Raw genomic sequence first — 23,796 nt, forward strand, 5'->3', positions numbered from 1 at the left:
CCGTCTGACACAGCCTCGCTTCTCCTTCCGGCGCTCGTCCCGCCCCGTCACGCCGCGAACAATCTTCCGGCGTCTTCCGGCGCTCGCCCCGCCCCGCCTCGCCGCGTACACTCTCACGGCGTCTTCCGGCGCTCGCTCCGCCCCTTCTCGCCCGGAGGAGGGCTGACCGTAAACTCTCGGAAAGTCTCACCAGCCGCTAAGGTTGAGGTGGGCCTCCCGTTTGGCCGGGAGCTCGGTGGAGTTGCCCGTGGACTGTCTTCGGTGGCTCTGGCCGGAGGGGAGAAATTTTGGATTTGTTTTTTCTGCTTTAAGTGAACCGACACTTGCTTCGGCTCTAGGCAAAGCGGCGGAGCAACCGAAGTCCACTTTTCAGGAGTTCATAACGTAAACGGAGGTTCCTAGGCCACGCCCAGACTCCTTTAACGGAAGCTGCCTGAGAGCCCCTCGCTAACCGACCCGGACTCTCGGGCTGCGCTCTACGTGGATCATTACGGCGCGCGCACTGAGCCGCTGACCTGTGACCCGGAAGTTTTCTCCCCGAGCCGCGCACGTTGAGCCGGCTTTGGGTCTGCCTTCTTCCGATAGCCTGCAGTCATGTCTTCCAAGAAGAACAGAAAGCGGCAGAAAGAGGGCGCGGAGGGCACCTCGCCCTCGCTGTCTGCTGCTTCGTCTCGCTCGGGGACTCCGGCTCCTCTCGCCCGGCCGGCCGTGGCGGCGCCGGGGATGCTGGTGGTCACCAACTTCCTTGAGAAAGGTGAGGCAAGCGCGGGCAGCGCCGAGGCTGAGGCGCCCGAGGGGGGTGCGGCGAGTGGAGGTGGGCGTGACACGGCAGCCCCGGGCCCGAGGCGCGCCGGCGGCTCCGACCCTCTGCAGAATGCTCCGAGTTTTCCTTTTACTGTTTAGTCTTTCTTCACTTACCCTGGCAGTGTTGCGGATTGAGTCCCTGGGCCTGGCGTACGCCAAGCAAGACGACCACCGGAGTTATGGCCGCACTAGAGATGGCCTTGGCTCTTTGAAGATTTACTCTTTAGCTGTGCCCAGCAGGCCTAGCTTGCGCTAAAACGCTAAATATCGATTTTTGACGGTGAATCCGTGCTGCCAGACAGACAGCGTTGTGGCTTTAGGAAGGAAGGCGTTTTCATTGACCACCGAGGTCCAGAGATTTAGTTACGGCTAGTGGTTAATTGCACACTAGTGTTAATAGTCAGTTAGCCTTGTCACATGTATAGCTCGTCTAGTTTTCGTAGAAGTGGTGATGGACGGGTACGTAATGATACCCGTTTTACAGAGTAGAGAAAGCTAACGGAGTGCCATCTGAGTTACACAGCTACCAGGTGGCAGAATCCATGTTTGAGTTCAGATCTATTCGATTCCAGAGCCGTTGTCTTAGATGAGTTTTATTGGCTTGGGTGACAGACTTAACATCTGAAAAGTCATTTACTTGGTAAGTCTTTTAGCATGCTTGATGTGTAATTGTTTTGACCTTCTGGTTTTTTATGTCCAATAAGACTTTAAAGACAATTTTAGCGTTAGCATTTTTTATTCTGACCTAGAAATCAAAGTACAGCCTGTTCTGTTCTGCAGATTCAACCTCTTTTCAAGTAGATCCTTCCCACTGCCATTTACATGTATTCATTTTTCTTCTATCTCAAAACTCTGCAAAAGTTTCACCATTTCTTCCTGCCACCACCCTCTCTACACCTTTTCATTGCCTACTCATTAAATGGAGTGTGTGATTTGACAGTCACACACCCCAGTCCTATTCGACTTGCATGCCATCGTCTCTTGGGAACTGCTTTGTAGTGGTCACAGCTCATCTCTATTGGCAAATCCAGTCGATGGTTTTCACTACTTGCCTTTTGATGCCCATAGCCTTTGGCATTTGTTATCTTTTCTTAAGCATGTCACTACTTACTTTAGACTTTGTCACTAGACTTTGATGATTTTTTTCTCCACGTGCATTGGTAACCATTTTCTTTGCAGGTTTACCCTCTTCCATCTGATTGTGAAATATTGAAGTTTCTTAATTCTTTGTCTGATAACCTCTTTTTTCCCCCTAAATATAATTTATGGCAAGAATATCCAAAGCTAAGTTTCTCATTTATATCATCTTCAATTTTGATTATTTTTTGTAAAACATACTGTTTCTAAGTCTTGATTCAGTGTGTTATATCAGAATTTCTCAAACATTTCCTGTGGCCAAGCGGGCTGGTGTGGTGATGCACGCCTTTAATCCCAGCACTCTGGAGGCAAAGGCAGGCAGATCTCTGAGTTGGAGGCCAGCCTGGTCTACAGAGTGAGTTCCAGGACAGGCTCCAAAGCCACACAGAGAAACCCTGTCTCAAACAAACAAACAAACAAAAAATGGCCAAGGGGTCACATATCGACAGTTTTGTAAAATAGTTAGTGCAATTAGAAAAATAAATTTAAAAACCAAAATACTGGGTTCATAGACACAAAATTTTATCTGCTTGCAGTAAAAGTTTCTAAGTGATTTTTTTTTTTCTTTTTCGGTACTTAACCTTATTGTGAACTTGTAACAAGTAGTTTGTAGACTATATCTTGAATAGTATTGTCCATTACCTCTTCCCTTTAATTTTTCAAAGTCACTGTAGAATCAACTTCCTGAGTCTACTTCTTTCAGTAATACAAACTTTAGTTCTTAAGAAATTCAGAAACTGCTGGGTGGTGGCGCCTGCCTCTAATCCCAACACTCAGGAGGCAGAGACAGGAGAATCTGTGAGTTTGAGGCCAGCCTGGGCTACAGAGTGAGTTCCAGGACAGCCAGGGCCACACAGGGAAACTCCTGTCTCAAACAACAACAAACACATCAGAAATCTAGGGGTTAGGCATAATGGCTCATTGTCACATCTATATCTGCACCATTACCGAATCTTGTTTATTATCCAGGTAGTTTCTGTCTTCCTTCTCACAGCATTTCCACTGCTTCCGTTTCAAATGCAGACCCCATCACCTCTCACCTGAACTGCTACAATGGCCTTTGTTTGATTTCCCTGCTTGCAATTTTGTTCTCTTACTCTTTTCTACTTTAAGGTCAGAATGATCTTTTAAAATGAAAATCCTATGGTGATACTACTATTCTTTCCCATAGGCTTCCTTCCATTGCTTTCAGGGTTATAACTGGTATCCTGATGAAGTACACTGCCTGCCCTGCATGGTTTTTGCCTTTCTTAAGCAACTCTCTTTGTCTCTCATCACTCTTAAAAAGTCTCTGAAGGATGCATCATACTCCTATCTATCCACAACATCTGTGCATGCTTTTTCTGTTCAGAAAAATAATATCTCTTCTTCACATTTAGTTATTTCTTTCTCTTCCTCCACACCTGAATTTTAACAGCACTTTCTTTGAGTAGCATTCTGTAATTTTTCCAAATTAGGTTAGATTACACAGAATAGGTGTTGCTAGGTCTCAATCATTTTGTTGTTGTATAGTCTTAGTTTGTAACTATACAGTTATTCAGTACTTGTTGGCTAACTTGTCCTAGATTATAAACTCCATGAAGCAATGGAGCAAGGGTGGATGGTTGTTTGAAATTGACTTTATGGGCTGGTGAAATGACTTTGGATGAAGGTCTTGTGGCACAGACATAAGGTTCAGGGTTCAGATATCAAGCACCCATGTAAAAAGCTGGGTATGGAGGCAGGTAAGATCATTCAGTGGGTAAGAGCATTTGCTTTGCAGGCATGAAGACCTGAGTTTGAATCCCCAGCACCGATTTTATATGCCCAGTATGGTTGGATGTGTCTTGTAACTCAGTAATTGGGAGCTAGAGACAGGTGTCTCCTTAGAGCTCTCTGGTCCAGAGTAGCCAAAAGGTATCAAGCTTCTTCCTGATTGAGTAAGGCACATAACCCAGAGTTACAGTGTAGTGATGCATACCCATGATGAATGGGGGGCTGTCTCAGTTTCCTTTCCATTGCTGTGAGAAAATACCCTGAGAAAGCCATTTATTATGGCTCACAGTTTGAGGTTCTAGTTCATTGTTATAGGAAGTCACAGTGGCAGGCCCTTGAGAGAACTAGCCACATTACATCCACAGTCAGAGTAGAGAGAAGTAAGTTCTTGCATGCATTCATTACTTCCTTTTGATGTGAATGTAATGTGACTAGCTGCTCTAAGTGCCTACTGCTGTGAGTATGAATCTCATCCTTGGAACTTGCATGGTATAAAGGAAAGAATGGATTCTCTATACATGCATGCACACACACTAAATGTGGAGAAATGAGGACTGGTAGAATTCTGTGGACAGCCTGTGGAGATTTGGATGTTATAAGCAGAGAACTGTATAATGGTGGTATATTGAGAAACAAGGACTTGGATGAAAATTTGTACCTGATCTCCATTAACAGGGAGGTTTTTTAGGGAAGGTTTTGAAATCCTGGATTATGTGGTTCTGAAGTGGAAACAAGCCTCTAAAGCCAGATAAATATTCCAGTTGTCTTTGAAACCTAGTAGCTGACTCAGAATCTTTCAGCAGAAAGTGCAGAGACTGTTGGAAGTGTAGTTAGATTTTGTAATTGTGTTTGCTTTTGACAATGCTGAGGACAGAACCCAAGGCCTTGGCCATGCTAGGGAAGTATGCTAGCTTTACTCTGAGCTAATAAACCCCAGCCACAGTATGTTCTTAATAAACCAAGAGATCTCTTGTCTTTACTTTAAACTTTGTAGGTTATACTCACACATTGTCCGTAAACATTCCAAAAGGTTTGGTTTTACGTTAGTTTAAAAAAGATTTCTTCAGGATATGATAAATTCGTTGGTACGGTTACATGAATATAGGATTTTCATTTACCCTAAAAGTGCCTGAATTTCTGTTATAAAATAGTATAAAATAAATTCTCTCTCTTTTTATAGTAGATGGCAAAGTTCCTAAGACATTCCAGAATTCCCTTGTTCATCTTGGACTTAATACTATGAAGTCTGCAAACATTTGTATAGGCCGACCAGTGCTCCTTACCAGTTTGGATGGAAAGCAGGAGGTAAAATTCTTTATCCTTTTACTAGAAGCATTGGGAGTCATTCTGGTTTTAACTTTGAATACAAGTTGGTGAACAGTTAGTGTGTGTGATCAGAAATTGGTTCTTTCCTTCCATGATGTCCATTTCAGGAGTCAAACTCAGGTCGACAATCTTGGTGGCAAGTATCTTCACCTGTTGAACAATCTTGCCTACTCCAGAAAAAAAGTACTTTTAAAGACAGTCGAATGGGTACTAGAGACATGGCTCAGCAGTTCAGAACGTGCACTGTTCTTCCAAAGGATCTGAGTTTGGTTCCCAGCACCCACATCGGGCAGCTCACAGTTGCCTATAACTCTAGCTCCAGGGGACCCTGATGCCTCTGGCTTCTGTGGACACCAGCACATGTGCACATACCCTAACACCACACATATGCACATATACATAATTAAAGTAATAAATCTTCAGAAAAATAAGACTGTCATGCACATAGTAGTCACTGAAATTCCAAGAGAAAGGGCCATTGCTTTTTTTTTTTTTTTAAACAGGGTGGTAGTAGCATATGTCCTTTTAAGCTTTGTTTCTTCTAATCAGTTGTTAAAAACATTTCTGTGCAGAAATGTGATCTTGAGGTAAGATGAGCACCTGCCCTTCACACAAATACTTCTCACTGGGTTTGGCTGTATTTCTCCCTGATGTCATGGGATTTGAAGACTCCAAGATGAGAGCTTTTCCTAGATTTTTAGCAGCTTGGCTCTCTCCTTGTTGCCAGTTCCTGCCTGTGACATAGTGCCCCCCCCCTTTCATCCATGGAGGATGTTTTTGTGTTCTTTTATGGGGATGTGTGTACATGTGTTCATATGTATGTAGGGACCTCACATGTTTCTTAGGTCCCCTCCCCCACCTCACTTTTTGAGACAGGGTCTGTCATTTGGCCTGGAACTCATAGATTAGTCTATGCTGTTTGGCTTGTGTGCCCCAGGAACCAGCTATCTCTGCCTCAGCACTGAGATTACATGTGTGAGCCACCACACCTGGCTTTTTTTCTTGGGTTCTGGAGGTTGAACCCAGGTCCTCATGCTTGCAGAGAAAGCACCTTAGAGACTGAGCCATCTCTCCAGCCCTAAAATCCAGGTATTAAAGAGACTCTTATACTGTTTTGCAGTGTATCATGGATAGGAAGTATGAGGCTGCATTCATTACAAGTTATCTTGCTTTTAATATTTTTCTCCTTCTTACTTACCATCTATTAATGTTTTTGTCTTTTTTTAAATCTGCCTTTCATCATCTCACTATGAGCGCCTTCCTGATCTTCATAGAAGTTGTAATAGTCATTAAAAGTAATTTGTGAACTTATAGGATTTAATTTTAATTTTTTAACTGCAGTTTATCCCACTACAGATTGTGTCAGATATTGTTTGGGAATAATGATTGTGTTTTGTGTATTAGATACGCTTAACATTCTTTTCTTTGTAAATTGATGGTATTATATGTACTGATTTTCTGATATTGTTATTTTATTTCTCTGAGTAGGTTTATACAGCCTGGCCAGTTGCAGGATTTCCTGGAGGCAAGGTTGGCCTGAGTGAAATGGCACAGAAGAACGTCGGTGTGAGAGCTGGTGATACCATCCAGGTCCAGCCTCTTTTGGGAGCTGTGCTTCAGGCTCAGGAAATGGACTTGGCACTGAGGTTTGGCTCTTTTCTTTAGTGACTTTGTAGCTCAGAGCTGCCCAAAGGAAATGTAGTGAGGGGGCTGGAGAGATGGTTCAGTGGTCAAGAGTCCTTGCAGAGACCCAACCCAGCTTTGGTTTCCTATTGGGGAAATTATAAAGGCCACTCCACGTAGTTGAAAGGAAGATTTATTTAGTGAATGACTTACAAATGGAGGAATAGATAGGTTGCGGGGGTCTGGGGAAGGTGTATCACAATCCAGCGGTGTTCTCTGGAGCTCTGCTCGGTCAACTTCCACCGTCCAGGGTCCAGGCACAGAGAGCGCGCACAGAGCGAGCGCTGGCCCATCCAGCTCTCGGGTTTCCAGCGCCTCCCCTCACCCCGCCTCGTAGGCGTGACAGTTGCCAGAGTCTCAATGGGGGTTGGAACTTCCAGATCCAAGCTGGAATGGCTACCCACTACATCTCCCCCTTTTTGTCTAAATAAGAAGGTTCTAAACTAATACAAGACTATATACAAAGGAATGATTATCAAATATTGTCCAGAAATAATGAGGGATAATGACCTAGATAAGATGTAACTACAACCAATGCAAACAATATCAAGCAAGAAACACATACTAAAGCCAGCCTGGGCTACCAAGTGAGCTCCAGGAAAGGCGCAAAGCTACACAGAGAAACCCTGTCTCGAAAAACCAAAAAAAAAAAAAAAAAAGAAACACATACTAAAATCCAGAGAAGTATAGAGCATAGGTAAACGGCATGTTATAAAGATCATTTAAAGGTGTCCTATCCTAAAGAACCTGAATCTAATACTTAATATGTTCTATCTAAGATATTATATATACTAAGTTGTAACTATAACTGCTAGTCTTCAATCCCATAAAACACTGATGGCCAGTGACCAGGCAGGAAGTAGGTTGCCAGGCAGGAAGTAGGTGGGACAAGGAGAGAGGAGAATTCTGGGAAGCGGAAGGCTGAGGGGAGAGACACTGCAGCCACCGCCAGGACAAGCAGCATGTAAAGACTCTGGTAAGCCACCAGCCACGTGGCAAGGTATAGATTTATAAAAATGGGTTAATTTAAGATAAAAGAACAGTTAGCAAGAAGCCTGCCATGGCCATACAGTTTATAAGTGATATAAGCGTCTGAGTGATTATTTTATACGTGGATTGTGGGACTGCAGGGCTTGGGGAACCTGGAGAGAAGCCCTCCAGCAACAGTTTCCAGCACCCACGTGATAGATCACAACCATCCATTACTCTAGTTCCATTGAATCCAAAGCCCTCTTTTGACCTTGATGAACATTAGGCACAAATATGGTACACAGACATACATGCTAGCAAAACATAAATAAATCTTTTAAAATAAAGAGAGGTATAAACATGTTCAATTTGGGTTTTCTAAACAGATGGAGAAATGGATTCTTACAAATTTTATTTAACCCATTATATGTAATACTATTGTAATACATAATTATAAAAAGTTACTATTGAGGTATTTTATCCCCCCCCAGCTTTTTTTCTAGATCAAATCTTTAAAATCTAACAGTATATGTTATACTTGTAGCACATTAGTCTGTTTGAGACAAGATCTTACTATGTAGTCCAGGTTGGCCTTGAACTTATGGTCCATCTACCATAGCCTATAGATACTGGAAAATTTCTCCTTTGTGTTTGGGATAGAAACCAGGGTTTTGGGCTGGAGAGATGGCTCAGAAGTTTAAGAGTACTGGCTGCTCTTCCAGAGGTCCCAAGTTCAATTCCCAGCAACCACATGGTGGCTCACAACCATCTGTAATGAGATCTGGTGCCCTCTTCTGGCCTGCAGGCATACATGCAGGCAGATTACTGTATACATAATAAATACAATCTTTTAAAAAAAAGAGAGAGAGAAACCAGGGTTTTGCACCTACTGGTACTTCCATTTCTAGCCACGATAACCACATATGTTAAATGAGTAGTGATACACTATATATAATAGTGTAAGCTAAATGGGTGACTATAATTTACGTACAAGGGATTCTGGTGCCCTGGAGTTAAGTAGCCCTACATTTGAAGTGAAGGGATCATAACTGATGAATACTTAGCAGTGTATTTCATCTTAACTTGCAGTTAAGTCAGGGCACTTACAGCTTGTTGTGAGTAGCTAAGAAATACAGTTTTTTTCTCTTTGCCACTGAAGAATATTCCAGTATGAACATGTCAGCACTTCATAATTAAAAATGTATAAAAATTAATTTCTTATTGAGAAATAATCCCCAGAAATATTTCAGCAAGATAAAGAACTGTGTCCACATTGAGTCATAGTCTGATGTTAAAGACTTAGTAAAATGTTGAAATTAGAGTCAGTGGCTGACAGAAAAAATAGTCTGGATGTCTTTAGACTCAATATTCATATCTTATATAAGTCAGAGAAATCTTAAGAGTAGTACTTTCCATTGAAAAACTAGTACATCCCAGCAGCTGTGACTCGCTCGGATCCTGTGAAGTACGGTGATGGTTCGTGTTGGAGGTGGATGGATGGCTCTGGATGAGTTCTTAGTGAAAAAATGATCCATGCAGGGCTAAAGGAAGGACCAACATGGAACTCCGTGACAAGTTCATCCTAGCAGAGGGTGCCAGTCAGGGCATGGCTGCCTTCTGGCCATGAGGAACAGATCCACTTCCATGTCCAGCCACGCTGGCCAGGCAGCCTCCCCACAGGTGCCTGCTGCCACCAGCACACCCAAGATTCTTCACCCTTTAACACGCAATTACGGTAAACCGTGGTTGACAAACAGCAAACTGTCAACTCCTTGTAAAGCAGCAGAGTGCTCAGACTGTCCCGTGTCGTCTGCAGAGGGAACTCCAATCCAGGGAAGCAAGCTGCGACTTCCGGGGTATCTGTCAGGGAAAGGTTTCCACTCCTGGGAGGACAGAGCCTTGATCACGGCCGCAGCTGCCCAGTCCGAACGCAGCTCGCTGAGTCCAGGAAGACTCCCAGCCGCCCTGGAAGCAGAGCCGGAAGCAAAGCTGGCAGCAGGGCCAGCAGCCGCCGAGGCACTGACGCGTCAGACTTTGACATTTCCGAAATCCAGTCTGTGTGCTCAGACGTGGAGACTGTCCCACAGCCGCACAGACCTGTGCCCCGAGCAGGTTCTCGGCCATCCACAGCCAAGCCTTCAAAAATCCCCATGCCCCAGAGGAAGTCACCTGCCAGCAAATTAGACAAGTCTTCAAAGAGATAGTGCAATTGGGCTCCAGCCAGCCCTTCCTTCCCTGAGCATTTATTATTTAAGTGAATGATGTAAAGTACGATATAGAGATTACTGTGAAATATTGCAGGAGGCGAGTTTTAAATTCTACAGATGGCAAAAAAAAAAAAAAAGAAAAAGAAAAAAAGAAAAACTAGTACAGATCATTTTACATTTTTGGTATCAGCATTTTCTAAACTGTCTTAGCAATTTGATAACTTGGGAAAAAAAATTTTGGTTGTTATTTGAGAATTAAATACAGTATGTCTCAGCCATACTGTATTTGGTAGAGAGCCTCCCCTCTACCAACTCTTCTCAGACCTAAGCCTCTTTGCCTATCTACCTAACTCTATATTCTTTTTGTAAACCTATCAAGACTAATTTGTGCTGCCCACATGTCCTTGGATGTATAGCCTTCTACTGGAGCAAGATTGATTAACCAGGGTCTATACTCTTAGATAAAATTGACTCTTCCCCTCCTAGCAGCTAGCAGGGTCTAGGGGTGGGGTTTTGTGCCCAACTCTCTTCTCTCTGCCGGGATTTGGTCTGGCTTGTTCTTGTACAGGTCTTGTGCATGCTGTCACAGTGGCAGTTAGTTCACATCCAGAAGACACTGATTCCTTGTCTCCACTGTCTTGGCTCTTACACTCTTTCTGCCCCCTCTCCCACAATGATCTCTGAGTCTTCGGAGGAGAGGACTCAGTGTATGTGTCCCATTTTATGGCTGAACATTCTGCTGTCTCGTCTTTTCTGCACCTTGGCTTGTTGTGGGTCTCTTTGTTAATTATCTACAAATAGAATGTTTTTTATTTTATTTTTAACGTGTATGAGAATTTGCTGTGTGTATGTTTGTGCATCATGTGTATGCCTGTGCCTGGTGCCTGCTGAGGCCAGAAGAAAGAATAGGGTTCCTTGAAACTGGAATTGCAGATGGTTCTGAGATGCCCTGTGGGTACTGGGAACTGAACCCAGGTCCTCTAGAAGAGTAGCAAGTCCTCTTAACCACCAAGCCATCTCTGGGTGTTTTTATTTATCTGTGTTTTGAAGCAGTTTTACTCTTTGTAGCCCAAGGCTGACTTGCTCCTGCCTCCTCCTTTTGAGTACTTTAGGTTTGTGCCACTGCAGGTAGCTCAAGATATAATTTTCAATTAATGATAATTCAAGAAAAGAACTTGATTGTATGTTTAAATCACATTCAGCCTAGTAAAAACAAAGTCCTATTATTACCAAGAATTTTAAATAGCTCTTACTGAAGGGTGAGTATAGTGTCTCACCCATCCTCCAATAGAATTTTGAGTTAGATTGATTGCTGATAAAAGTCGGGCCCAAATTTGCTTTGATAAAAGTACCTTTTGATAATTTAATACCACCTTAGTGATAATTTGTGGAATGCATGTGTAAGAATTCAAAACAATTTTCTAGTTGTCATCTTGAGTTTAAAATGTTTTCTTTTGTTTATATTCCAAGCTTGTGTTTTGGCATCATCCCTCTACCCCCTTTGAAAACAGGAAACTGTTTTCAGAACAAACAGTAACCATTTAATGAACACTGAAAAACAGAGCAAAATCAAAGAATATAATGTTGAGAATCAGTTTTATATATTAGATGCTTATACATGTATGGTGGTTTGAATGAGAACGGCCCCCATAGTCTCATATATTTGAATGCTTGGTCCCCAGTTGGTAGAACTGTTTAGGAAGGATTAGGAGGTGTGGACTTGTTGGAGGAAGTGTGTCATGGGAGTGGGTTTTGAGGTTTCAAGAGCCACACCATTCCCAGCTAGCTCGTTTTCTGCCTTGTGCTTATGGATCAGTGTGAGCTCTCAGACACTTTTCTAGCACAGTGGCTGCCATGCCTGCTGCTGTGCTCCTTATCATGATGGGCATGGACTCTAACCCCCTGGGACCCCCAAATTAAGCGCTTTCTTTTATGAAGTTGTCTTGGTCTTGATGCTTTATCACCACAGTAAAAAGGTAGTTCAGACCACATCACATGCACACATTTGTAAGAATGAACAAATGTGCATCTATCCTTTAGATTTTTATATCCTTTTATACCTTCCAAGGTATCTATTCCCATCTTCTGTGCACCATCCCTTCCCTGATTGAGGATCTCACTAGGTAGCCCAGGCTGGCCTCCATCTCATGATCCTCCTGTTTTACTCTCAATTGCTGGGCTCATAAGTGTGTGACTGGTTTATTTACCCCTTACCCCTTTTTAGCAAATGAAATGGTCTAGTGTGGGAAAGTTGAATATTCCATGAAATACTTGGCAGCACTGTTGCTGTTAAAGCAGGTTATCATCAGAATGTGTTGAAACAGTGATACAGGAAGTAGTAGTCATTGTTGGCTGGAATTAGGAACTAGTCTCATCTTTTTTTTTTTTGGTTTTTCGAGACAGGGTTTCTCTGTGTAGCTTTGCGCCTTTCCTGGAACTCACTTGGTAGACCAGGCTGGCCTCGAACTCACAGAGATCCGCCTGGCTCTGCCTCCCGAGTGCTGGGATTAAAGGCGTGCGCCACCACCGCCCGGCTAGTCTCATCTTATTGGGGCTGAGTAGTGTTGAATGATTAGAAAAGACAGTGGATTTAAATGAAATCTTGGTTTTTAAATTTTAATTTCTTAAAAAAAAGTTGCATTTTAAAAGTAGAGCAGCAGGGTGTAAACAAGGAAGTTAATTTCCAGTTAGGAAAATAAGTCATTTAAATCATAGTAACTGGAGAATTTCATTAGTGATATTGGAGTTCTTTCTAGTGGAAATCTATACCTGTTCTTCAAATTTGTAACTGTCTCTTATTCAATTAATAAAGTTTAAGTAAGGGCCAAAGGGACTGCTCAGAGGGTATGAGTATTTGCTGCTCTTACAAGATGACTTGGATTCTGTTCTCAGCACCCACATGGTGGCTCACAATCACTGTTTTTCCTTCTGGCCTCCACTAGCATCAGTCACTTAGATTGTGTCTCTACATATATGCAGGCAAAATACACATATACAGAAAAACAAATCTTAAAAATAATGTAATTATAACTTGATTCTGTGTTTTACAAATGGAATTCAATTTACATTAAATTAAGTATGTAGTTGATTCTCATTGTTTATTTGTGGTAGTTATGTTCTCTTGAGGTTGCTGTCACACTGACAGAGAAAACAGAACCATTGTTCTTAGTGAGGAATTTATACAACTATGCATCTCTTACCTAGACTGATTTTGAATACTTGAAGAAACTAGTTCTTTCTGGTAAGATTCTGCTTATGCTGCATCAAGGAACAAGAACACCAGACATGTTAAGAAATTTGCCTGAGACTGTCTCCTTGTGGAGTTGGGTTCAGATCCCCTCCTTCTGGCCCCAGAGCTAAAGTTTGTACTGTACCACATCTGTCCTGCATTACCTCTGAGTCAGAGTTGAGACAAAAGACAGAGTATCATTTTAGTCTTCCTCAATAGACAATATAGTTACTGGACTATATACTGACCCAAACTTTGGAGGGTGGAGGGCTGTGGTACATCCATAACAACCACAATTACTCTGTGGATTCTGGATGTTAAAAATAATTTTTTAGTGAAATGAATTTGTAACACAGCATTCACAGATAGGAGTTTTGGCCATATTGATATAGTTTATATTTTGATTAAATGAGCTTACTAATAAATGTCCCCTGGTGCAAAACTACCTCTGTTGTGTGGGTTACCGACAGAGCTAGACAATTGTGGCTTCTTCTGTTTACACATTGCTGCTGACACATGGAAGAAGAGAGTGTTTGAAGACTATTTACTTAACTATTTCAAATGTTTTCTTTTGTGGATGTGTGTGCATGTATATACAAATGTATGTGGGGATGGGGGTGTGCTCACTTGTGTACAAGTGTGAATGCCAGGGGTTGATCTCAAGACATCTTACTTTATTTTTGTCTGTCTGTCTGTCTGTGTCTATCTGTTTATTTATTTCCCTCTCACTGAATCTGGAGTGTGCCATTTTGACTAAACTTGCTGGGTAGCAAGTTCTGGGCCTTCATCTGTTATGTCCTCCTTTGTAGTGTTGAGGTTACAAGCCCATCTGGCATTTATGTAAGTGCTAGAGATCCAGAGTAGAATCTTCTTTTTTGGGTAGCAAACACCTTCTCAACCATCTCTCTAGCCCTTTGGAAACTGTCTAAAAGCAGGCTTTTAAAAGTAGGGGCACATGGAAAAAAGAAAACATCTTCAACAAATGGTGCTGGCATAATTGGATGTCAACATGCAGAAGATTGCAAATAGATCCATATCTGTCGCCATGCACAAAACTCAAGTCCAAGTGGATCAAAGACCTCAACATAAATCCAGTTACACTGAACTTGATAGAAGAGAAAGTAGGAAGTAGTCTGGAATGCATTGGCACAGGAGACTACTTCCTAAATATAACACCAGTAGCACAGACACTGAGAGCATCAATTAATAAATGGGACCTCCTGAAACTGAGAAGCTTTTGTAGAGCAAAGGACATGGTCAATAAGACAAAACGACAGCCTACAGAATGGGAAAAGATCTTCACCAACCCCACATCTGACAGAGGGCTGATCTCCAAAATACATAAAGAACTCAAAAAACTAGACTTAAAAATACTGAACAATCCAATTAAAAAATGGGCTACAGAGCTTAACAGAGAATTCTCAACAGAAGAATCTCAAATGGCTGAAAAGCATTTAAGGAATTGCTCAACATCCTTAGTCACCAGGGAAATGCAAATCAAAACGACTCTGAGATACCATCTTACACCTGTCAGAATGGCTAAGATCAAAAACACTGAAGACAGCTTATGTTGGAGAGGATGTGGAGCAAGGGGAACACTCCTCTACTGTTGGTGCAAATGAAAACTTGTACAGCCACTCTGGAAATCAGTGTGGTGGTTTCTCAGAAAATTGGGAATAAGTCTTCCACAAGACCCAGTTATACCACTCTTGGGCATATACTCAAGGAGTGCTCAATCATACCACAAGGACACATGCTTAACTATGTTCATATCAGCATTATTCGTAATAGCCAGAACCTGGAAACAACCTAGATGCCCCTCAACTGAAGAGTGGATTAAAAATATGTGGCACGTATATGCAATGGAGTACTTACCACTCAGCAGTAAAAAACAGTAATATCATGAAATTTGCAAGCAAATGGATGGAACTAGAAAATATCTTGAGTGAGGTAACCCAGATTCAGAAGGACAAACATAGTATGTACTCACTCATAAGTGGATACTAGATGTGGGAGAAGGGATGGCCAGACTGCAACCCACAACTCGAGAGAGGCTAGCTAACAGGGAAAGACTCTAGGAGGGACACATGGATGACCCTGTGAAGGAAAAGTGGATGAGATCTACATGAGCAGACTGGGTGTGGGGGGGTGGCAGAGGGTGAGGAGTGGGGATGAGAACACAGGGAATTGGGAGGGTAGAGCTGGAACAGGGACAGAGTGGGAGGGTAGGGAGGAAGATACCATGATAGATGAGGAATAGGAAGAGGCAGGGTTCTGGGGAGGCTCTCAGGAATCCACAAGGATGATTCCACCTTGATCTGCTGGCAGTGGTCCAGAGGGTGCCTTGACTGGTCTGGTGACCGGTCTAGCAAATAACCTAGCTGTCATCATAGAGCTTTTGTCCAGTGACTGATGGAGGCAGATACAGAGATCCACAGCTAGGCACCAGGCTGAGCTCTGGGAATCCAATTGATGAGAGAGGAGGAATTCTGTAGGCGAGGGACGTCAAGATCATGATGGGAGGGCGTGCAGAGATGACCGGCCGCACTAGTGGAAGCCCATGAACTGTGGACTGGTGGCTGTGGAGCTCCCGTGGGACTGGACTAGGCCCTCTGGATATGGAAGACAGTTGTTTGGCTTGAACTATTTGAGGGGCACCCAGGCAGGGGTATCGTGATCTGTCCCTGGTCTATGGGCAGGCTTCTGGGAGTCTGGTGCCTGCAGTGTGACGTCTTACATAGCCTTGGTGCAGTGGGAAGGGGCTTGGACCTGCCTAGGCTCAGTGTGCTGGGCTCTGCTGACTCCCCATGGAAGACCTCAATTTGGGGGATGTGGGGATGCAGGATGGCTCGGGAAAGAGGGCTGGTGGCGGGGGGGGGGGGAGATCTGTGGATGGTATGTGGAGTGAGTAGAAAATTTCTTAATAAAGAAAAAAATATTCGAAGTGAAAAAAAAAGTAGGTGCAGTGATATTAGATGTACCTACTTCCTGTATTTCCTGTATACTACTTTTCTGGTGGAGACAGTGATAGTTCCACCAACCAGATAGAAAATGTTCAAATACATGAGCTCTCTTTTTTCCTTAGGCATATCCCTCAGAACCAATTTCCATTGCAGCCAGTACTCTCTTTTTTCCTACTTGCACCCTACTTTCACCTCTTCAGATAATGCACTGTATGGGATTTGATTTTTCTGAAGAGGTAATTATACAAAGGGAATGAAGTTAGCTATGAATAAAAGCCTTTCTCTGTGCTAGGCAACTTCAGAATGGGAGTGGTTAGTTTAGGCAAGTGTGTTTTCAGATGTGTTTGACTGACATTGCACAGAAATACCCTTCTTGTTATGACTTAACATGTGCAGTATGTGTGTTCATGTGTATAGATAGATGGATATTTATACATATACATGTATGTGTATTTATCTACATGTACATGCAGTATATGTGTATGAGAAAATGTTTTACATAGCAGGATTGACCATTACTATGCAGCATACGCTGAACGTTTTATATGGGATTGGTTTTTATGGTTTCATGGTCTCCTAATGAATAATACCTTATGTTTTGAAGATCACTGCCTTAAACCTCATTGGCATCAAACTGAAGATATTTTTCTGCAGGAAATGTGTATCTGAAAAGTGTAAATTGCCAAAATTGTGGAAACCATTTGTTTTCAGGTTTTAAACAAATTATCTTTCTGGTCTGTAATAGCTATGCATGGCACTTTTTCCATGGTTTAGTTTTTAGCGTACCTAATGCTGATTTTTGTTTGCTTTTCTTTCCTCTCTGTAGTGACAAAGATAAAGAAATTAATGAAGAAGAACTGACTGGTTGTATTCTGAGAAAACTAGGTGAGACTAGATTTTAAATTGTTTTCAATTCTAAACAGCAAAGGAGCAACAAACAGTGCTTGTAGACATATTTTTATTAATAGCTAAGTGAATAGTCTCTTATTTTTGTTTGTGAGCCTTTAATGGCTAAGGTATCTCTTCAGCCCAGATTATTCTCATTTTTCAAATACCCATTTGAAGACAAAGCTAGTGGTAGAAGTAAAGCTGTGTGCATGCGTGTGCACGTGTCCGTCCCCCCATTTGTGGGTGTGTGTGTGTTGTACCCAAATGGTTTGGGTCCTGACCCCCCAGCTAGGGGTGAAGGAATGAAGAAAAGACAAACACAGAGACATGTGCAGAAAAGCTGGGGTCAAATGGGGTGTGCTCACTTTAATGAAGTGGCAGTTACTACTACCATCAACCAGGAACCTCCTCAGCATTTTATTAGGTACAGCAAAGAGGGAGGGCTAGCTAATCTCAGGAGAAGTGTCTGTAGGTAGACAGTCTCAGGCTGTAAACATCTGAGAGGAGGAGGAGGAGGAGGAAGCTACAGTTGCTGGTTTCCGGCACCCCTAGGAAAGCTTTGCTATCCTCCTTTTGAGCGTGGCCCACATGGTAAATGGCTTTGTTAATTTATAATGGCTTTGAGGCTTTGGAGTCCTTCTCATAGCTCTGTGCATGTCAGCAATACACATTGACTCAAGACTTCAGTCACTTGGGTCTTGCTCCACTCTATACACAAGTGCATGATTGTGTGCATGCGTGTGTGTGCCTGAGTGTACCTGGAGGCCAGAGGTTGACACAGGGTGCTTCAGTCTCCGCCTTCTTCATTACAGAGAGTCTTTGACTGAACCTGCAGTTCATGGGTTCAGCTAGACTAGTTGATCAGTACGCTGAAGGCAGCCTCCTGTCTCTGCTTCCCCAGGGCTAAGATTCCAGGGGCACATCAGTGTACCTAGGTTTTCATAAGGGTGCTAGGAATCTGTGCTTAGGTCCTTGTGTTTGTTCAGCAAGCACTGGATTACCTGAGCCATTGCCACAGCCTTAGAATTGAGACTTATTTTTAAGATGAACTTAATTTATTTTGATTGGATGTGTATGAATGTTTGTCGCATATACGTATGTACACCACATGAGTGACTAAACTGCTAATTTTTAAACCTTTGTGCTTGCACGTTTTCCAGTGAGGAACATTGCCGTGTTGGTTTGAGTGTGTCATTTAAGTTTAGTTGATAAAAATGGACTTTTGCTATGATTTATAGAATTTTAGATTTACTGACAAATAGGATTTAAAAGAATGAGCTTTTTTATACAGCCGATACTGTATCGGGAATATGCCCCTCCTCATTTTTTGTGACAGTTACTTTATTAGTGTTCCAGTTTTGTTACTAAATAGCAAATAAGTTGCTGTTAAAACTGTTAAATGGGCAAATTATGCTGATGTATATTTAATCAATTGTTTTTTAGATGGCAAGATTGTTTTACCAGGCAACTTCCTGTACTGTACATTCTATGGACGACTCTGCAAGTTACAAGTGTTGCAAGTAAAAGGGACAGACGGCACAACATTGGGCAAACCTCAGAGTGCCTCTGCTACTGATAGCCAGGGCCTGGCCTCTGAACACTCTAGCATGGAAAGCAGTGACGGGGATATATCCTTCCAGCTAAGCCAGTTAGATCTGAAAGAGCCTCAGAGCCCAGCATCCCAGAGTACTCCCTGTAAATCCGTTAAAGACAGAGTTATGAATAAAGCTGGTGAAGTTTTGTTAGATGTTACACAGAGCCCCAGGGATGGCAGTGGACTTGGACTAGAGGAAGTCACAGGTCCTAAGTGTAGTTTTGATTCATCCAGAGAAGGAAATACACAGCCTGTCAGTGAAGAGAAAGTACTGAAGTCTACCAGTGCAGGGGCAAAGAGGAATACTGATACTTTTTATTTTATTTCTTCGACAACAAGAATCAACCTTAAAAAAATTTGTACAAATTCAAAAGAACACGACAGCCAATTCAAAGTAACTTATGACATGATTGGAGGCTTAAACAGTCAGCTGAAAGCAATAAGAGAAATAATTGAACTGCCTCTCAAACAGCCTGAACTTTTCAAGAGTTATGGTATGTTACCTTTAGTTTACTGTGTTCATGTTACATTCAAACTCAAAAGCACTTAGTTCCATTCTCTAATATAATTTCTCACCCTCCTGTCATTTTCTGCCTCGTGTGTTACAGTTGCTTTGGGAGATAATAATTAAATGGCTCTTCTCAATGCTTGGTCCTTTAAGTTATGATTCATGTGAGTGGCAGGTTTGTCTCTTATAGCATATTATCCACTGTTGGTAGACTTGTTAATGCTGGATAAGCCATAATGTTTAAAGAAATAAACCAAAGATGGTCATGGTTTAGTTAAAATTATTAAGAAATGTGTGTCTGCCTAGAAGCGAGTAGTTAAGGAAGTAACTCAACTCCCAGGAAACTCAGAGCTACTCCTGCATGGTTGCTGTCCAAATCCTTTACTTCTGTTTTCTGTATATTACCCTCCCTTTTCCCTTTTTTACAAATCTTTATATGTATAAAAGAAACTCATGAGTTTATGTGTTTGTTAGTAATTTTTATATTCCTTAAGAGTTCAAGTTGGAAAAAATTACGTTGTGTTCTGATTGATGAATTGTGCTGCCTTAGATGACACAAGACAAGGGCTCTTTTTTTAAAAAAACACCAAAAAAATATGCATACTTTCCTTGGTTTGTGATCTGTAGAGGTAGAGGAAGTCATTGCTAGATTCAGGATTTGGGATGGATAGTACATCTTTCTGGGAAGTAGGGGAAAGGTGGAATTCTCACTTCGTTGTACAAGGTAAGTTTCCATTTCTAGCTTAGGTTAGAAGTTGTATGGCAACTTAACAAGAATATTAATAATCATACTGAAAGCACTGGTTTTTGTGTTTGTTTTTCTTGTAGGGATTCCAGCACCTAGAGGGTTGTTACTCTATGGTCCTCCAGGCACTGGAAAGACAATGATTGCTAGGGCTGTTGCGAATGAAGTTGGAGCTTATGTTTCTGTAATTAATGGTCCCGAAATTATAAGCAAGTAGGTATATTACTTAAGTAAATGTTCATTACTACTAAGTTTACATATCTCAGTGGTGGCTTCTTAAATGGTTGTGTTATATTCTTCCTAGATAGTTGATGCTTTAAACTATTTTGTACTATGTTAAATTTTCCCTTGTTTTCTGATGCATGGTCTTACCTATGTAGCCCAGCCTGACCTCTACTGTCAGTCTTTTTACCTTCACACCCCTCCAGAATCCTGAGACTATATGTCCTTCTAAATTTGCTTTGTAATGTGTACAAAATAGGAAAATAAGTTTTGAAAGTAATTTTAAGTATTTTAGAAATACTTGAAAATTCAGACCACCTTTTATAAAAAAAAGTTTTATAAATAGTAAGAAGTGTAAAACAGTACATGTTTTTTATTCATTACAGATTCTATGGTGAGACTGAAGCAAGGTTACGCCAGATATTTGCTGAAGCCACCCTACGGTATTATTAATATTTGATGCTTTGGAATTAATAATTGAGGCTCTATTTAAGTGAAAAATAGTGTCAGTTTCTGCAAAACGAAGGAATAACAAAAAGTGATGGCCTTAGATAGAGTTGATGGGAGATTTAAGGAAATGTTATCTAGTCATTTGGAAGTTTGTTAAAAAGTTACTTAATGACATAAAGTAGAAGAATTAAGACATTAGTAGGAAACTTAGGCTTGGTGGAGATTTACCTCATGAGAATAGACTGTATTTGTCTGTCTTTTTCAGAAAGGCTGTGTCTGTTCTGAATCTTTAAAGTGTTTCTCTTAGCAGTTTCAGGACTCGGGTCTAATATTACTTTTGAAACCTTTGCATGTATTTTGGTTTAGTGTGAGAAATACCTTCATTCTACATGTGGGTATTTACTTTTTCCAACATTATTTGTTGAAGAGCCTTTTCCCCCCACAGTGACTGTTTTAGATACCCTTGTTAAAAATTAGGTGGCTGTTGCTATGTCCTTTATTCCATTAGTCTTTGTGTCAGTCCTGTGTGGGTTTTTTGTTGTTTTGTTTTGCTTTTTGAGATTTATTTATGTTTATGTGTATTTTGCCTGAGTGTATGTCTGTGCACCACATGCATACAGTGCCTGTGGAGGCCAGAAGAGGGTGTCTGATCCCTTGGAACTAGAATTATAGACTGTCGTGAATCCCCATGTGGGTACTGAGAATCGAACCCAGTTCCATCTGCAAGAGTTACCAAGTGCTCTGCATTGCTGAGCCATCTCTGCAGTCTCCATGCTGTTTTTCTCACTGTGGTTCTTTAGTAGTTTGAGATCAGAAACTGGTAGCTCCAGCATTCCTTTTTCTGCTTGCTATGGTTTTAGATGTGATACTGTGCCAAAGGGGTCTGTCCTTACTTTATTTCTGTTACTGTGATAAAATACTCTGATAGAAAGCAACTAAGTGGAGCAAAGTTTTGTTTTGTTTCCCCAGTTCACAGTTCTAGGTTGTAGTCTGTTATTGTGGAAAAGTCAAGGCGGCAGCATCTCGACATAGCTGGTCACATCACGTCCATGGTCAAGAGCAAAGAGAAATGAGTGCATAAATGTTCACTTGCTTGTGCTCATCTGGATTTTTTCCTCTCTTAATGGTTAAGGATGTGTAGGGAATGGTGTCTTCCCTATCAGTTTACTTAAGATAGAGTCCCTCAGAGACATGCCTTAGGACCAACTCAGTGTAGACGGTTCTTTATTGAAATTCTAGAGTGATTCTGGGTTGTATTAAGTTGACATTTAAATCTAGCCATTCTGGACTCGTTTGTTCTGTATGAATTCTGGCATGTTTTTTCTAGTTTTGTGAAGAATGTCACTAGAATTTGATAGAGAGTACATTAAATCCATAGGTTACTTTTAGTAACTTGTAATGATTTTAATGGTATTAACTGTCAATCCATAGCATCGGAGGTCTTTCATTTTTTTCTTGCCTTCTTTGTCTTTTTCAGTGTCTTGAAGTTTTCATGCAGTCTTTTCACCTACTTGGTTATATTTGTTCCTAGATTGTTTTCCTTTGTTCAAGTCACCGTGAATGGATGTGACTGGGATTATTTGTCCTGTTTTCTCTGGGAAAGTTTGTTATCATTATATAGAAAAGTACTGTTTTCGTGTCGATTTTGTGTTGTTACTTTGCTGAACTTATTCACCATGTCTAAGTTTATCCTGCTGTAGTTTCTAGGTTCTTATATGTAGGCTCGTGTCATTTGGGAGTAGGGATAATTGGAACTTTTTCCTTTCTGTCTGCACCTCTTTTCTTTTTCCTTTGCATTTTTCCTTTCTTTTTTGACAATCCTGAGGATTGATCCTAGGGCTTCATGGATGCAAACAGACTTCCACTGAATTAGTTCCAGCAGCTCCTTTTATTTTTCTTACCTTACTGCTATGCCTGTGGCTGAGTACTGTATTGAAAAGGAGTGGTGAGGGTGTTCTTCCTGATTTTAGAGGAAATGCTTTCAGTTTTTCTCCATCTTGTGTTGTGCTAACCAAGGGCTATCTAGGCTTTATTATTGGCTGTGAGTTGGTCTACTTAGACTGAGGGCTATGGTATCACATGCCAGAGTTATTCTAAGTTTCTAAGTTCTACTCTTGGCCCCGAGGGCAGGCCTGTCTTTCTCTGTGCACTCCATTGCCAGAGCAGAGCTTCTTCAGCTTGTCAGTATTTGGCCTCAGGTTCTCCATAACTGCCCTTTAGGGCTTTGTCTCAATTTAGGTTAGTTTCAAATAATAGGTGTTCTCTCAAGATCTTACCAGCCTTTGCCCTAAGTCCCATACATAAATGGGATTTCTCTTTGCTGAGCCATCTGCTGGAAGAAATGCTATCTCGCTGAAAACCACAACTTGCCTTGAGGCTTTGTGAGAGCTCTGGCCTTATTTTGAGTGTAGGCTTGTTGATGTGTCTTTTCACCAGTCTGCCTTTGAGAGTGGAAGTGGCAGGTGGTTCTTCTGTTTTTCCTCCCTTGGCTGGGAGACTGTGTACCTCCTGTCATTTTATTTATGCTTTTGAAGTATCTTTCCACTACTCTGAATCTTTGGAACTTTTTTCTTTGGAGTAGTCAAGTTTTTTCTTTTACTGACTCATACCCTTCCCCAGGTCACACAGAGGTCTTTTATGGAAGGCAGATAGGCTAGAGTGTGAGGTTGATAACTTTACATTAGAATTAATCTAAGATTTTTTTTTGATTTAGCATTTTAGTGATTTTATTTTTAATATTGATAAATAAAACAAATGTAATATGTTTGTTTTTAGGCACCCATCAATTATTTTTATTGATGAGCTGGATGCACTTTGCCCTAAAAGAGAAGGAGCCCAAAATGAAGTGGAAAAGAGAGTTGTAGCCTCACTCTTAACACTGATGGACGGCATAGGCTCAGTAAGTACAACACTGGCATTTTGAGTTTGGAATAGCAAAACCTACCAAATATATCTGGGTCTATGAGTATCTCAGGATGAGGGAAAATCATCAAGCATGAAGCTAGGTTACCACTCAGAGTAGTTTGCTTAATGACTGAGAGGCCCATATAGCCTGGCATGTTTTTCTGTTACATAAAATAATTTACCATAATGTGTGTGTGTGTGTGTGTGTGTGTGAGAGAGAGAGAGAGAGAGAGAGAGAGAGAGAGAGAGAGAGAGAGGGAGAGAGAGAGAGAGACAGACAGAGAGAGAGAGTCAGAGAGAGAGAGACAGAGAGACATGATACTGACTTAAAACCCAAGACAAAAGTCAATAAGGGAGATTCCTTATTAAATTTTAGTTAATTTTATTAACTCTCCCTGGGTATGGGTATATG

General features: G+C 41.6%; 1 protein-coding gene across 5 annotated transcripts in view; it reads left to right on the plus strand.

Moving 5' to 3' along the window:
- The first annotated feature begins 140 nt into the window (after nucleotides 1-140).
- Nucleotides 141-23,796, plus strand: part of Spata5 (spermatogenesis associated 5) — a 183,177-nt gene continuing 159,521 nt past the window's right edge. For 3 of the 5 annotated variants that reach the window (XM_028889824.2, XM_037206555.1, XM_037206556.1), the window contains exons 1-8: nucleotides 141-754; nucleotides 4,877-5,001; nucleotides 6,511-6,668; nucleotides 16,900-16,958; nucleotides 18,405-19,049; nucleotides 19,892-20,021; nucleotides 20,417-20,473; nucleotides 23,256-23,379. In XM_028889824.2, coding sequence (XP_028745657.1) covers nucleotides 595-754; nucleotides 4,877-5,001; nucleotides 6,511-6,668; nucleotides 16,900-16,958; nucleotides 18,405-19,049; nucleotides 19,892-20,021; nucleotides 20,417-20,473; nucleotides 23,256-23,379 — 1,458 coding nt within the window. In that variant the 5' untranslated portion in view covers nucleotides 141-594. The remainder of the gene's footprint in view (nucleotides 755-4,876; nucleotides 5,002-6,510; nucleotides 6,669-16,899; nucleotides 16,959-18,404; nucleotides 19,050-19,891; nucleotides 20,022-20,416; nucleotides 20,474-23,255; nucleotides 23,380-23,796) is intronic. The other 2 variants (XM_028889823.2, XM_028889822.2) reach the window with 2 other exon arrangements.

This window comes from Peromyscus leucopus, chromosome 6, assembly GCF_004664715.2.
Source record: "Peromyscus leucopus breed LL Stock chromosome 6, UCI_PerLeu_2.1, whole genome shotgun sequence".
Classification (NCBI taxonomy): Eukaryota; Metazoa; Chordata; class Mammalia; order Rodentia; family Cricetidae; genus Peromyscus; species Peromyscus leucopus.